General features: G+C 34.8%; 1 protein-coding gene across 1 annotated transcript; it reads left to right on the top strand.

Annotated features, from left to right (window-relative positions):
- The first annotated feature begins 334 nt into the window (after nt 1-334).
- Nucleotides 335-16820, top strand: LOC122018547 (cycloartenol synthase-like). The gene is made up of 17 exons (XM_042575893.1): nt 335-653; nt 893-1078; nt 1322-1411; nt 1501-1699; nt 1958-2041; nt 3162-3328; nt 6453-6641; nt 8403-8516; nt 8619-8741; nt 8852-8974; nt 9040-9138; nt 9208-9264; nt 10121-10167; nt 10263-10406; nt 11086-11263; nt 15712-15792; nt 16412-16820. Exons 1-17 carry the CDS (start codon nt 456-458, stop codon nt 16592-16594), a joined length of 2262 nt encoding a protein of 753 aa, XP_042431827.1. The 5' UTR covers nt 335-455; the 3' UTR covers nt 16595-16820.
- Nucleotides 16821-16822: the final 2 nt, after the last annotated feature.

Genomic DNA, 16822 nt, shown 5'->3' with positions numbered 1-16822 from the left:
TCTTGACTTTTTACAATTCGAATGACTAATAAGTTGACCCTTTTGATCAATATTATATCAGGTAGTAATTTAAAATTTGTATAAATACTATATTATTAATTGTGTAGGCCAAATAAAAATGAGACAATTATTAATATTTTAATTTGAGTTGATTTTTTATTATACTAACATAAATATGGGAAAATAATTATTTTATAAAAGTTTAGATTTAAGGGGTTAAAATTGATCTGTTGGTTTTTTTTTTTTTAATAATTATATAATTGTGTGAAGTTTCCCAAACAATTTAAGCAATGAAATTTCATTGAATTATAAATATTTAACGGCGCCCGCGACCGCAAAGAGTGAAGCCTCGCAGCGAAGAGTGAGGCCACTTATTCCATCGATTCGACGGCGTGGAACTCCAGCGCACGGCAGTTTCTTCCATCGAAGCCGCGTGCAGTTCTTACGATCTGACAATGTGGAGACTCAAGATCGCGGAGGGCGGCAGCCCCTGGTTGCGCACAACCAACAATCACGCCGGCAGACAGGTGTGGGAGTTCGATCCCAGCCTCGGCACTCCCGAGGAAATCGAGGAGGTGGAGAGGGCACGAGAAGCTTTCCGGGAGAGCCGGTTCGAGAAGAAAAACAGCGCCGATCTGCTTATGCGGATGCAGGTACGATCAAGTTGTAGTTCAAAACTATTCAAGTTCCAAAAGAAGATATATGGATTTGCCATATATGTAAAAGAAAGGACACGACATCACTATAAGAACAATGTTATTTAGCGACGAGAAAAGAAAACTTTCATTTGGGTCAGAAAACAACTCTTGCAAATTCTTTTCTGCGCGCGCATGTGTGTGTTTTATCTTTTATGGAAGTGATTGAGATTATCAATTTCTTTACTTTATTGCAGTTTGCAAAGGAGAATCCACTTGAGATGGAGTATCCTATCATCAGGATTCAAGATGATGAAGATGTCACGGAAGAAGCTCTAGTCACTTCCTTAAGAAAGGCCATTAGCATTTTTTCTACTCACCAAGCACATGATGGACACTGGCCTGGGGAATTTGCAGGCCCAATGTTTTTTTTGCCAGGATTGGTATTTGCTTGAATCTTTTCATATGAAAAATTATAACGGCTTAACCCTTTTTCTAGATTAAACTTCCTGTAATATTGTGCCTTGATTGCTCTTATGTGAATTTTTATTTTTCTGAAAATTTGACAGAGTCTATTGTTGGACAAGACTTGAATTTTGGCAGTGGATTTGTCTTACCAGATAATATACACAATTTTATTGCACATATCAGGTGTCTACTAAATTTTTGCCTTTTGATTTGTGCATATAATAACTTTACATGTTACTGGAACTCTAAATACTGTTTTTACACCTGAACACCAGAAGAAGATCCGTCGTTATCTCTACAATCATCAAGTATCATATTCTTGACTCTCTCTATTTTTTTTTATAAATTTGATCTGAATCCTTTGCTAAATTGTCATTTGCCTGCTTATGTATTGCAGAACAGAGATGGAGGGTGGGGTTTTCATATTGAGGGTAAGAGTACTATGTTTGGTTCGACATTGTGTTATGTTACTTTAAGGTTGCTTGGACAAGGACCTGATGATGGAGATGGGGCAATGGAAAAAGGGAGAGAATGGATCTTAGACCATGGAAGTGCTACTTGTACAACATCATGGGGAAAGATCTGGTTATCTGTAAGTAATAGTGACTCTCTTGTATTAAAGCTTGATATCCATGTATTCCACAAGCCAAAGCTAGTTACCTCACTAAACTAAGCATTTGCGGTCCGTTATACTCACTTATATAGCCGCATGCTTTGCTTCCAATGGGGTTCCTGCGATAGAAACATTTGGTGATAACCTTATAGGATTTTTTTAGCACTTTTTGTTCTATTTGTTACTTATATCACATTTCCAAAAGAAGAGCCTTGATTCATGTGCGCTGAATTCATTCAAGTGCTTGGAGTGTTTGGCTGGTCTGGTAACAACCCTTTACCACCAGAAATGTGGTTATTGCCATACTTTATACCTTTTCATCCAGGTATGCATTTGTTAGAGAACAATGAGTAGGATATCTAGTTGTAACTAAAAAGAGGATGTAAAAGAAAAAATGATCTCATAGATAAGTTGAATGGTAACCGGTAGAACATTAAAATTTTGTATTGTGGAGAATGCAATCACAACTCACAATCACTTACTACCTGCTCCTGTAATACTAAGGAACAACATATATGAGGACTTTTGCTTATTAGACATAAACTTCAGTTATGATTCTGAGCACAATTGAAACAATACCAAGACCTTTTCAATTTTCATGACTAATTTTGTAACTCTTCATACTTTTGTGATAACATGTAATATACAATTTTCTATTGCAGACAATGCGCCTAATATATAGTTTCCGTTATAGCCCAAACCTATTGGATAGAAGTAACTTTTATGTGACTTGAAAATTTGAAGATCAAATTTTCTACATAGACATTCTCAGTACTGTTCAAAAGTTATGTGTAGCTTAGTTACCAAGAAAAGTAATTGGTGTCTTCTAGATACTTCCTAGGCTTAAGATGAACTATATGATTACTAAAGTGGAGATTAGAGATGGTTCCAACTTTTTTGCATGAAAATTGCATTACTATATATAAAAAAAGTAGTTTGGTGTATGAAACTCCTGCCAATGCATGGTCCCGAGGAAGAGTCTATTATACACAGTCTTACCTATAAGAGACTATTTCTAAGAGTCGAATCCAAGACTTCCAAGTCATACGACAACAACTTTACCGAGAGAAATTACATTACTTTGAGATAATAATTTTAATTTTATACATGGTTCAAATTTTTAGTATATATTTGAGAACTCCATTATCTCTCTATTAGTGTTGTCATTCCTACATGAGTTTTGAAGAACATCATTCCATGCGGTTTATACCTCTATCTGACATAATTGTATTGCTTAACTAGTTTTGATCATTCACAATATCATCTGTACAAATTTTTGTCAAATAAAAAATAAGTAGAATATAATGTCCATTCTATTTTGTTAAACAGATGCCAATTTCACTTCTCTACATGCAGTGATAGACCTGCTCTACTATGCCCATGTCATATATATTTTGAATGCTACAACAAGGCTCTAAACTTTATCAAATATTTTTGTTTTATAGGACGAGTGTGGTGCTATTGTAGGATGGTTTACTTGCCCATGTCATATATATACGGGAAAAGATTTACTGGCCCAATTACCCCAATAATCTTATCATTAAGAAATGAGTTATTCCATTGCCCATATGACCAGATAGATTGGAATCAGGCTTGTAAGGAATGCGCAAAGGTGTGTAATTCTTTTACTCCTTATTCTCCTAGTTCTAACTAAATGGATGTAATGTTATCATGCATGTCATTGTATTTTTTTTCCTATTTATTATAGTATCTACAGAGTATCTAAATGTGCCTGAGAGTAATTAATAATTATGAGGTTGTATGATTATTATCATAAGCAATGATTGAAATACCATTCCATGTCAGGCGACCCAGATAGTTTTTACTTGGGGAGCAAAATTGGCACAATACGCTCCTCAATTTTGCATGTGTCATCTGTCCCGCATGCATGTCGCACAACATAAGTGGGTCAGAGCCGTCCCGCAACGCTTTCGACGCCCCCAGAGGCATCGCGGTATGCCTCCAGCGCCGACATAAGTGTCCACGGGCAATGCTACTGTTCAAATTAAAATTGTGATTTATTTAATTGAATGAATTCTCAACTTAAGTGTGATATTTCAAAGAAACTTTCATAAACCTAATTAAATTATCCCAATAAAATATATAAAAAATATTTTTGAAATTTTAAAAAATTATTAATTTTATTAATTGAGATTCTGAAATTCTTTTTACTATTTTAAATTTTATTTTAAAATTCTAAAAATTATAAAAAATTCTAATAAATCAAATTTATATTCTGATAATTTTTTATCATTTTGTATTTTTTTACTATTTTAATGTTTAATTAATATTATGATATTTTTTATTATTTTAAATATATATTATTTAAATTAATAATTAATTAAATTAAGAAATAGTTTTTTATATAATTATTATATATAAAATAACATCTATTTATTAATTTATATAATTATGATTGTTTAGTCTAGGGTTTGGAGAACTATAGAGTTGACCTAAATAGAATATTACGAGAACCAATGATTCCATGGTTCACACCACTTCTTTTGGTAATTAGCAAGGTAACATATTATAATGTATCAATTTTAATTCGAGTTATTGATAGGTAATTTTCTTTAAAGAAAACTATATTGAATTATTTTGTATAATAATATTAAGTTGTTCAATAATTGAAAACTTATATAAAATCAATATACAATTTATTTTCAAATTATACACAATAAACATATTTATCTGATAATTACTATATATAAATAAAAAAAATACTAAAACTGTATTATTCCTGTCTGAGACCGAAATCTCGGCACGAGTCGAGATTTTAAACCTTAATCATAAGTGCATTTAGTCCAAATAAATGTTGATGGGAAGAGATACAGCGAATTAGATAACTATCAATAGAAATGAGGTACTAGACTCTGTATTAGTAGTAAACTAAAAGGTTAAGGTTTGCAATGAATCCTTTGTGCAAGTTGACTGCTATCATAGTGAGTAATACAGAAGAGGTCACTTTTATGCATTATTTTGTAGCATGGGGATATAAGATTTGTAATGAGTCCCTTGTGCAAGTTTACTTCTAGCATTGTAATACAGACCAAGACTCTTTTATGCATTATTTTGTAGTATGAGGATATGAACACATTTCTTACTTTTTCATGACCCAAACTCCATTTCTTGATATTTATGTGTGATGGCATCCTCAACTCCTATTAGATGATGGGTTTTTTTTTTAATGCTCCATTTTGAAGCATACATTATCTTCATGTATATTATGGAGTTACCATATGTATGATTGTCTAAGTGCTAATTATTTTTTGAAGATATGTGTTGAGAATGCTTGTTAGTTGATTCTGAAGCTCTCATTGTATCTGCATTCTAAGTTATCTACGGGCTTAAAATTTATTCCACTTGAAATTATCTTCTCAACATGCCCTTACTCCTCCCATTGTCTAGGTAGATTTTGTTGGTCCCTTAGCGGCCAGCTAGAGGGGGGTGAATAGTCTGCACAATAAAAACAAACAAATCTTCCTCGACTTTATAACTTAATAAAAATAAACACTTGCATAAGAGAATTAAAAGCACGGGAAGAGTTACTTGATTTACAATCAACGGATTGCTAATCCAAGAAAGTTAAAGTTCACTAAAATCTCATTCAGGCGGAGAAGCCTCTTACAATAGTTAAAGCACTCAATTTGCAAAGCTAAACAAAAGACAAATCGGTTACAAGTGTTCTATTGCACTACTGAGATTAGGGCTGTATTTATAGCCCTGATCGGGGCGCTTGGAAGGGTTCCAAGCGCCTTACTCGGATAGAATTTTATCCGCGTCGTAATAGCTCGCAACACGTTGGGTTTCGATAAACTTTCTAGTCCGGGAGCTTGGACCAATTCTGGACGCCTAAACCGGGTTGAATCGACCTTTGCAGCATCGCCGAGCCGAGGTGCCCTCGGGCTCTCCAGGGGCTCTCTCTCATACCGTCCTTCTCGGTAGTTGCGTCTTTCACTTGACTTCCTGTGCTCCTAAGTTCCTGCACACTTAGACATAAGGGTTAAACACCAACATGACCTAACTTGACTTTGTTGATCACATCAAAACTACCTTAGGATACTTATAGATTTCTTTGGGAGTAATTTAGCATCTTCTCAACCATGTTTCTTTGACTTCTAACTTCTTATCCAAGCATCCTTAAGATTCCTAGCATAAAACTGTTTCATGGATAACTCCTTAATTAGAGAGCTAGACACTTAAACAACCATGGATGCCTTGCCCACATGAATGTTGTACTTTTTGTTCTCCATAATTTCTTCTACATCTTCAAAGCTGCTAAATGGGTGATTTATTAAATTGGCTCATCCTCTATTTCTCAGTTGATTTCAAGAGCAATTGTTTTTTTTTTTTTTTTTGTCTAGTTGTAAATCTCAAGAACTTGGAATCATTGACTTAAATGTTCATAGGCTTGCCCTTCTCTCATAATGGTGGTAGCATTTATTTTACTGTCTCTTCTCTCCATTGGCTTTAAAATTGCCTCCTCGTGTAACATCATCTAGCTCTTGTCAACTCCTTACCCTCAATGGGATACTCCTGAAAACTTTTCTTCCTTTTTATCCACAAATTTCTTAAGCACAAAGTCCATTTACTAGAAAATCATAAAATGAATTAAACAACTTTGTAATTGGTGACTATAATAAGTTGTGATGCTTAATTGGTGACTTTAATAAGTTGCGATGCTTATTAGTATATACTAATGCTCTTTTTTTGTGGCTTGATGATGTGTGTTTCAGGAAGATTTATACTATCCACATCCATTTATACAAGACATCGTTTGGGCGTTCCTTCATAAAATTGTTGAACCTATTTTAATGCATTGGCCTTGTAGCAAGTTGAGAGAGAAGGCTATTAATACTGCTATCCAACATATTCATTATGAAGATGAGAATACTAGATATATTTGCATGGGTGCAGTTAACAAGGTAAGCCGAAAGATTTCTTTGAAGAAGTTGATTGCTGTTAATTTTTATAGCAAACGATAGGATTCATTATCGGCAATTCATCATAAGTGCATAACAACCAAGAATGTGAATGAAAAATCCAAGCCAGTTTTTCTTTCTGACCAACACTGTAAATGTATTACAATTTATGTAGCAATTATGTGAGCAATGTTTGTTGGTGCAATATCCCTCAGGTCAAGGTTGACCTGGGTAACCAAGCTGAGTCTTGGTTTGGGTTTAGATGTTTGACAATAAGATATTGATTGAAGAAGAGTCAAGTAGTTCAAGGTTGACCGGATACTTGACTGGGAAGTCCTAACTGGGATGTTAGGCAAAATGAAAGACCTAGTGAGTGAAGCTAGGCAGTATGAAAGTCCTGGTGAGTGAAGCCAGGCAGAAGGAAAGTCCTGGTAAGTGAAGCCAGGCAGAAGAAAAGTCCTGGTGAGTGAAGCCAGGCAGAAGGAAGTCCTAGTGAGTGAAGCTAGGCAGATGGAAAACCCTAGTGAGTGAAGCTAGGTGAAAGTCCTAGTGAGTGAAGCTAGGCAGATGGAAATCCTGGTGAGTGAAGCCAGGTGAAAGTCCTAGTGAGTGAAGCTAGGCAGATGGAAAACCCTAGTGAGTGAAGCTAGGTGAAAGTCCTGGTGAGTGAAGCCAGGCAAGGGAAAATCCAGATGGATCAAGGATGATCGGACATCTGGTGTCCAAGTAGGTCAAAGGATCGATGAATACTTGGCATGAAAGAAAAGTCCAAGTAGGTCAAAGGGATTGACCGGATACTTGCAGAGAAAAGTCCAAGTGGGTCAAAGGGATTGACCGGACACTTGGTAAGGGAGTCCTAGCAGGTCAAGGGAGTGACTAGATGCTAGGCATGACATACCAACAGGTCAAGGTTGACCGGATGTTGGTTTGGGAGGTTTGGGACTTGGTTTGGACAAAAATCAAGTGCTGGATCGATCAATGGAGGGCTCGATCGATCGGTGGATCGATCCGCACTGTCCCAATCAGAGCCTCGGATCGATCCGTGGATCGATTCAGAGGTCCCAATCGATCGCTGGATCGATTGGGACGGCGTCGCGCGATAAGCGCCGGATCGATCCGTGGATCGATCCAGCGCTTTCGAGCACGAGAGCGCCGGATCGATCCGTGGATCGATCCAAAGCCTCCCCGATCGATTGGGAACATTCGAATCGATCGGGATCCGACCGTTGGCATCGATAAAGGCCGCAGGCGCACGATTCCTTCGTAATCTTCTTCTCCGATTCACTCCAGATTTCTCGCCAGCTCCTCCACAGCACTCACAAAGCTCAGATCGCCAGTTCTTGAAGGATTTTGGAAGTTTTCCAAGTCAAGAGGCGGATCAAAGCCAAGAAGAGAAGCTAGGGTTAGGGTTTATACTCATTGTAAGCTTGTAAGCTTGTATTTCTTGTATCCTTTCCCTCTCTTCTTGTATTGAGTCTTGTAGGGCTTCTCCGCCCTTGGTAGTTACCATAAAGGAGAGTTTTATTTAGTGGAGGGTGTGTGTGTTGGTGTGGATCCTTGGATTAGTCACCTCTTGTGAGGTGGATACCAAGTAAAACCAACCGTGTTAGCGTTGTGTGTTTGTTTCTGTATTTTCCGCTGCACATCTTTGAAGGAACAAGCAACGCCGAGCAACGAGCGAACGCGACGAGCTATTCACCCCCCCCCCCCCTCTAGCTACTTTTGGTCCTAACAATGTTTTCTTTTGAAATTTCATCTATATAGGTACTTAATATGCTTTGCGTCTGGATTGAAGACCCAAATTCAGAGGCATTTAAGTTACATCTTCCACGAATATATGATTATCTATGGGTAGTTGAAGATGGAATGAAAATGCAGGTACGCTAGAATATGCAGCACATGTACTCTTATTAGTTTTTTTATTTCCTAGAATCATGTACAGTGTTTGAAAGAAGTTGTTGTTGTTTGTTAATTTTGTAGGGCTGTAATGGCAGCCAGGTGTGGGACACAGCTTTTGCTGTTCAAGCAATTATGTCAACTGATCTTTCTGAGGAATTTGGTGAAACACTCAAGAAGGCTCACGAATTCTTTAAAAGCTCACAGGTTAGCATTTTTTAACAAAGTTCTCAAGAGTATGTGTATTCTTCTACTGAATATTTACCCTTTATTGAATATGCAAGTACATTAAGTTTTCTCTTCTTTCTGATTGGAAGATCCTTGAAGATTGCCCTGGTGATCTTGAGTTTTGGTACCGCCACATCTCCAAAGGTGCATGGACCTTTGCAACTGCAGATCAAGGGTGGGCTGTCTCAGATTGTACAGCAGGAGGACTTAAGGTAACTGCTATCTTCTATTGGCAAAGCCAAATTTCTTGATGTTGATGCTGATGTTTCTTCTACAGGCAGCCCTCTTGTTATCTAAGGTTACTCCAGAGATTGTTGGTGATCCAATTGAAACAAAGAAGCTTTATGATGCTGTTAATATCATCCTTTCACTAATGGTAACAACACCAAAAATAGATGGAAATACTTAACAATAACTTTTTCTTCTAATTGTAGTTATGTTGCAGAACAAGGATGGTGGTGTTTCCGCTTGGGAACCTACAAGGTCCTATGCTTGGTTGGAGGTATGTGCCCCAAGAGTTGCTCATTGATTAATTCACTTTGGACAAACAAGAGTTGTTTATATAACACTAGCTAGGGTTATCCTTGAAGTTGTTAATTTTCCAAGTAATTAAATTGAGGCATAAAGGTTCTTTTAGCCTAGAAATGGGAAGGAGACAACATGCATGTGTTGATGAAGCACATGAGCATTTACGAAATGTAGTTTTAAAGATGTAAAAATGAGATTAATTATTAATTACTATTATTATTATTAACTAATTCCTTAAATCATTAGTTCAAGGCATTCTTATGTGCATTCCAAAACCATACATACTTTGGATAGTTGAGGAAAGCGTGAGGAATAAGACAGCAAAAAATAAAGGAAAGAAAGAAATTTTGAAACATATATACAAATTGGTGTGGCTAGTTTATATTTAGAAAATCTTATTATATGTTCCTTTTCAATTTCAAAATTAAAAAAAAAAGTGAAAATTTCTTAACGGACTAGTATCTTTTCTGATTTTTAGAAGAAAGAATTAATTAAATCCACAGATATTTTCCAGTTTTGTATAATATGAAAGATAGGATGGAGTTAGGGATGGGAACAATGTACAATTTAACAAAACTTGCTTTATCTTTACTTGTTGGAACAATGTACAATCAACTTAAGCTTCCTTCTAAGGCAACATCTTTTGTGGAAACTGAAGTATAAGTTGATAAACCTAATGCCTTAGTTATATTGCAGAAAGTATTCATTGGTCTATAGGATTGGTTAATAAGAACCTAGAATTTTTATCTATAAATTAGGATAGATAATTATATGTCACTCTTCTACCAAAGTCATGGCAATCTTCACTTACTAAATCATTTTTTTTATAGATTTTTAATCCCGCTGAATCATTTGGAGACATTATGATTGATTACTCGTAAGATTCCATCACTTCTATTTATTAATATATTATTTTCTATTTAGTTACTTTAATTTTCTATTTGTAATTGAATTGCAAATGTTTTTTTACAGGTATGTCGAATGCACCACTTCAATGATTCAGGCATTGACATCATTTAAAAAAGTATATCCAAACCATCGGCAAGATGAGATAGATGATTGTATTAACAAATCAGCACATTTTCTTGAAAAGACACAGCGAGATGATAGTTCATGGTTTGCACTTATAGTTGCCTATTTCATTTAAATTCATTTAGTACGGCTCTCTTTTGTTATTTGTTTAAAGAAGTCAAAAAAAACAAAAAAAAAAAGTTCCATGTAGTTTAAGTAGTCAAATTCTTATAGTTTGTTATATTTTTAAAATATAGTGGGAGAGTTTTTAAAAGGTTGTTTAATTTAAAAAAAAAATCAATTGAGATAAATTGAATATTTATTTTTTGAAGATAAAAACAATATTTTGAATTAATAAAATTCTTCTTTGGTTCATTTAATCAGTTTTTTTCCGGGGTTGTGGGATTTTGTTGGTGAAATATTATTATTATTATTATTTTGGTGTGAGAGGGTAATGAGGTTTTATTTTCTCTTCGAGATATTTATCCCTATACTCCATCTTAATGTCAAAGTTAATTTGACAATTCAATTTTGATGCTGAGTTAGAAAGTCATATTTGGAAAATCTAAATATTCTGTGTCTTTCAAAGATTCATCAAGCTGGTGTGTTATAGTCTGCAACTGTGGTTACTAATTCCTAAAGATCCATCTTACTGAGCTATCATTTTCCTCTCTCAACTAGTCTTATTTTGTTATCGCGAAGAACAAAATCTTTGCGGTCATTCATTATAAAATTGCTATCAAGGCATTTAGACTTTTGACAAACTGTTAACTACTCCTAATAGGTATGGATCTTGGGGTGTTTGCTTCACTTATGGCACATGGTTTGGAGTAGCAGGATTACTTGCTTCTGGAAGGACATATGAGAACAGCTCTTGCATCCGAAAGGCATGCAACTTTCTGTTATCTAAACAACTGGACTCTGGGGGTTGGGGAGAGAGCTACCTTTCCTGTGTAGATAAGGTTAATTCCTAATTTATTACCCATTTCTCTTTTCAAGTTTAATCTTCCCAGAATCAGCACCAATATATTGCTTCTAGTTCATTTTTGAGTATAATATTCTCTGATTTTTTAGCATGCAAGTCGAGTTTAGTGAGGTCTAGCTTCAAGCTAAGACAACAAACATAGAAACTTACCGTATAAGTTATTTAACTTTATACCATTCAAAATAATAGAGGCACATCGTTTTGTCTTTTTCATTTTTGTAAATAGGAAGTGTGAATTTTATTTTTTATGGTAATTTCATGAAAGATTTGTTTTCATTTACTGAGATTTCAAGGAAAAAAAAAATGAACATGTCGACAACAGGGAAAATCAACTATGAAACTCATATTATCGAGGAGTGAGAAGGAAATTGACATAGGACATGATAATGATTATTTTACGGACTAACGACAAGAAAAAATTAAAGAAGAGATAAGAAGAGAAAATGTCTAAAATAAAAATAAACTAATGTTTTCTATATTTTACCAAAAAAGAAAACTTAATAAGAGGATAATTTTTCAAATAGTTAAATAATATTTACATAGAATTTAAATCCTAACACAGAAAGAAAGAAAAAATATCTTAACATATAAATTTGAATTCCTAACTCGTAAAGAAAAAAAAAACCTATCAGAATACTCATAATTTTAAAATTTCTAGACATACTCAAAATTTAAAAATATAAAAAAAAATAAAAATTATCAAAAAAAAAAAAAATCCAACAAATTCTCGTGTATCAATCGCCTTGGGTTAAAAAAAAACTTATCCTTGGATTCAGAGTAATGTCGGGTGATAGTACAAGAGGAAGATTATCTGTATTAAATTGAAAAATCTATTAATAGCTATTGGATTTTCAGAATCCTCAACAATCCAATGGAACTTTATTTTCAAACTTTAGAAACTAAAATTCAATTTCCCACATATCAATTCATCAGTAAACTGTATTTCAAGCAAGTTGATTGCTTCATCGGCTTCAATTCTCTGATCGTCAGAGGCTTCTCAACCCGGTCGAAGTTCATCACTACGTCAAAAGTTGGCAAAGCCATATAAGATAAAGGTTCTGACACAACAGCAGGTGAACCCTCTTGAACAACTTCACCCATATCTCCATAACCATAGCCAAGATCATCTTGCTTGATTTTTCCTCTCATCTTCATCTCTTTGATTCTTCTTAATTCTTCCTTCCATTGATTTTTCTGAAGTTTAATCTGGTAATCGTGTTCGTCAAAGTAGGCATTGCATTGCTCCTTAGTAAACTTAGCAAGCTGAGCCTTTTTAAGGAGTTTAAAGGGGTGGAAGTTGATCATATTCATCTTCTTCTTCGTTTACATTCAATAAATCATCCAAATTAATATCTGAATCATCATTTTCACCACCCTGCTTAGCAGGTAACTTTGCGTGTCTTCTAGACTGCAAAAGTGATGACAACAAATATGGAAGAGGTGGAGATTGAAACCTGAAATTAAAGAGCTTCCCAGAAGAAGAATCTTGAAGTTTCAAAGGGAATTAGTTTCAGATAAATAATCTTTGAAGAGCAACACAAAAGGAGCATCTCTGTTCTCCAACCTCTCTCATTAGGCAATACCCTTTCACCAACAATAGAATACTACAAGAGAATTAGTAGTAGCACTCTTCTTTCCAAGGGCAAGAATATTACAAGAGAAGTCCATGATAATTCTTATAAAACCTAAGCCGCATGAATTCTAGACCGTCGAAATAAAAATTCGAATAGAAAAAATAAAAACATATGAGCATGGATCTTCGTATAGAATAAGAAAATAAATACATAAAATAATGACAAAGAACTTGATTGAAGAGTCATATCTTTATCCTTTAGCGTCCTCTAGAAGATCCGGAAGAAAAAAAAATGGAAGCAAACGAGGAGGATCTTCCAAAGGGCTTAGGGGATGACGGCGCCGAAAAACTTCTTGTCAATGGGGAACAAGAAACTAAGTCAAAATTCTACCCTAAACCCTTGGGAACATTTCTTTATATAGGCAACCAATCTGTTATCAACCAATAGATGATAACATATCGGAAGGGTTTTATACATTCAACTCACATCTAATAACCTGAAACCCACTAAACATAAGTTCGATCATTTTAAAAGATTTGGATAGTATTTACATGTGCAACTTAATTACAAATAAGTCCATCGAATAGCGATAATTAAGTCCAACAGTCTTGTCATTAGCCTCTAGCTGCATTGCCTTTCTCTTTGCACTTTCAGCAATAAATGCACGACCAGTTTGCCTTGCACGTTTGATGCCTTCTGTATGACCAAGACGATGTAGAACTTGAGTAGCAACTGTATCATCAGGAGAATGCCCCAGCTTCGGAACAAGGCGAAGGAATTTCCCCCTTATATGCTCAAACTTATCATAATGTTTCCTTTCCGCCTCATCCATTATCTCATCATCTCCAACTACTGATAAATCAGCGGGAGTAAAATGCTTGAACATAAAGAACGTTGTGGCATCGATTTTAAGGATGAAATTGAAGAACCTAGTCCAGCAAGGGGGATCAGCTGAGAAGAGCTTATTACCACCTTGGAAGCTTAGAGTAATATTGCCACTGCTTTAAGTAGAGAAGTCAGTGCAGCATAATCAAATATCTCTTCACCATTGCCACCCTGGTTGATTTTTTCATCCGCATCCCTTGCCATATTTTCATCAATAGATTCGATATTGTCATGCACTGGCTCGCTAATTGCCTTGGTTGCGTCTTCCACATCTTCCTCAATCACCTGGTAAGACTCCTCGATGTAATCACCGATCAATCTTGCACCTTGCCTTAACACATGACATTTTCGAAACAAGATTAGAGTGTAACCAAAGGGAAGAAAGAGACACTTCATCTTTTTTTTCATCTTCTCCCAATCCCTGATCTTAGTCAGGCTTTGTTGGTCTCGTGAGCATCACAACTACTCCTACATTACCGATGTTAGACCTCTGAGTTTGAAAGGTAATCAATTTTACTTTCATCTCATCAAATATTTCCTCATAATAAAAAATCATCTTCACTTCATTGATCCATTCAATAATAAATCCATTCTCTACGAGTAATGTACCAAAAAATATGTGCAGATTAATTTGAAAATCGAGGTTTCCATAATAGGACTCCTCTCGACCACAGCGTTCCTAGTATGTAGCCCGTTGCTGATAAAAGGTTCTCGAAGGAAGACTCAGATCCATAATATAAAATTTCACGATCCTCGAGATCTTGTACTACTAGACGGAGGGTTAAATCTATGACTTGTCTCTGTAAATCCTCAATCATCATCATGTCTTGAATGCTACAATCATAGTGCTCGACTTTTTCAATTGAAACCTGCCGTTGATGCGACCATGACAATGACCACAATTACTTTCCATTGGATATGATGGCTTTCTCAATTGGAATCTCCTTCCTCTGATACTAACTGACACTGGGAAAGATAGTTATTATCTTAGAGGCCGATGAGAAGAGGGAATTATGGAGAAGACAAGAAGAGAATCTACCAAAAACAAAGAGAAACCTTAATTCTCTAAGTTTTACCCAAAAAAATAAACTTTATTAAGAATAGAGTTAATTCTTCAAACAATTAAATACATGTTTATAGACTCCAAATCCTAAAATACAAATGAAAAGAAAAAAAAAATCATAATATATAGATCTTGAATTCATAACTTGTAATGAAAGGAAAAAAATCCTATTAGAAAGAAAAAATACTTATAACTTAAAATCTAAACTGATTCAAAATATAAAAATACAAAAGATAGAAATTATTAAAAATACTTAAAATACCAAAAAAAACCTTAAGTTAAAAAAAAGAGAGAGAATAATTTACTAAAAATAATTAAAAAAATCCAATAAATCCTTCTTTATCAAAAAAATTAGCAATATTCTTGGATTATTTGAATGTTTATGGTCAAATCAGGAGTAGTAGCCAGTAACATGATTATTTGTTGTCATTTCCCCTTTCTTTGTTCCTTTTAACATTTTTATGTTATAATTAGATATCAAATTTAGCAGGAAAGACATCTTCGGCAGATCACAAGGCAATGCCGTTACAGAGAGTTTCATTTGACCTTTTGATGTCTTTGAATTAGCAAAGATGTTTATCCATGAAATAACACACTGATTTCTTCTCGTTCATTCATCTTTTTATTTTAGTTTTATTATCTGTTCAACACAATATTGGTGCAGTAGTCCTCAGATAGTTGGGGCATCATGTGGAAGTCTGCTTGAGTATCTGAATCTTATTATACAGAATTCATCAAATTCAAATTTTTTTATATAAGTTTACTAAATAAATTCATTCCAATTCCAATGTGTACCCTACAATTATAATTGTGTCACACATCTTTGATTGGACCACTTTATATTTCACATTATCAAGATATATCCTAAGTGACTTAAATATTTCACGTGTTCTCTTTGAGCAGGTTTACACAAATCTTGAGGGCAACAGGGTTCATGCAGTGAATACAAGCTGGGCAATGCTAGCTCTAATTGATGCTGGACAAGTCAGTTTTTTTATGTTCACAAATCTTATGAGAGCTTGGATTTCCTAGGATTATAAATTCACAAACAATTTTTTATCTAGTGAATTAATGACACAGCATACCTTTTCCCTATGGAGAAAGATTGGAAGTCAGGTTTATAGGAAGCAAAGAAAGAAAATAATGTGTGCAAGTTAATGCAAAATGAGTGAAATGCTATATTCAATGAACATTATTCTTGTTTTAAGATCTTGGAAAGAACTAGAAATAATTCAAATGTTCAAAATTAACATGTGCAAAAAGGTTAGAATTTGGATATTGGGGGTTGCTAAAAGGGCCAGCATAAGAAATATTATATCTTTGTTCAGCTGTAACTTCAACGGTTAGAGAATAATATGATGTCTTTCACTGTAATGAGGATTCTAAGCTGCAATAGGCATAGCAAACAAAAAAGGCACAACTGAAGGTTTTTAAAGCCCGTCATATTCATTAGTCCTAAGTATTTAGTCATATATCTATTCTCCCTAATTATTTCCTCAATTATTGTTAGGTTGTCTTAGTTTTTGTGTTAATAAAATGTTCTTGAACGTAATGATGTAATAGATTAAGTAACCTTACTTCTTTCAAATTTGTGCTCAAACAGGGTGATAGAGATCCAAGACCATTGCATAGAGCAGCTAAGGTATTAATAAATATGCAAATGGAGAATGGAGAGTTTCCTCAACAAGTAAGACACCTTTTTAAAACTCAAAGACCAGGCTTAATTATTTCTAATGTCAAGTTTACTGCTCATGCATATCTTGATTTTAAAAAAGTGCACATATAATATGAATGTATTGTAAGGGATCGGTGGTCGGCTAGAAGAGGGATTGGATAGCTAGGCCACCCCCAAATCGATTTCTTCTCTACAAGAAGGTTAGTACACAGCGAAATACACTAAACAAAACAATGAAAGCAATCAAGGAAAGATACAAACGCTAACACGCTCGATGTAACGTGGTTCGGAGATGATGCTCCTACTCTACGACGTGTCCTTGAGGTGGACGAGCCCTTG

The sequence above is a fragment of the Zingiber officinale genome, chromosome 9A (genome assembly GCF_018446385.1).
Source record: "Zingiber officinale cultivar Zhangliang chromosome 9A, Zo_v1.1, whole genome shotgun sequence".
In the NCBI taxonomy this organism is placed as follows: domain Eukaryota; kingdom Viridiplantae; phylum Streptophyta; class Magnoliopsida; order Zingiberales; family Zingiberaceae; genus Zingiber; species Zingiber officinale.
The sequence above is the reverse complement of the archived record's forward strand: the minus strand, read 5'-3'. Positions and strand labels throughout refer to the sequence as shown.

Bases quoted from the DNA above. Each gene is read 5' to 3' on its own strand.
- LOC122018547 (XM_042575893.1), top strand. From the start codon at position 456: ATGTGGAGACTCAAGATCGCGGAGGGCGGCAGCCCCTGGTTGCGCACA. The intron at 1,079-1,321 runs GTATTTGCTTGA...TGATTTGTGCAT, and splicing joins TGTTTTTTTTGCCAGGATTG to ATAATAACTTTACATGTTAC. The intron at 11,264-15,711 runs GTTAATTCCTAA...CTCTTTGAGCAG, and splicing joins ACCTTTCCTGTGTAGATAAG to GTTTACACAAATCTTGAGGG.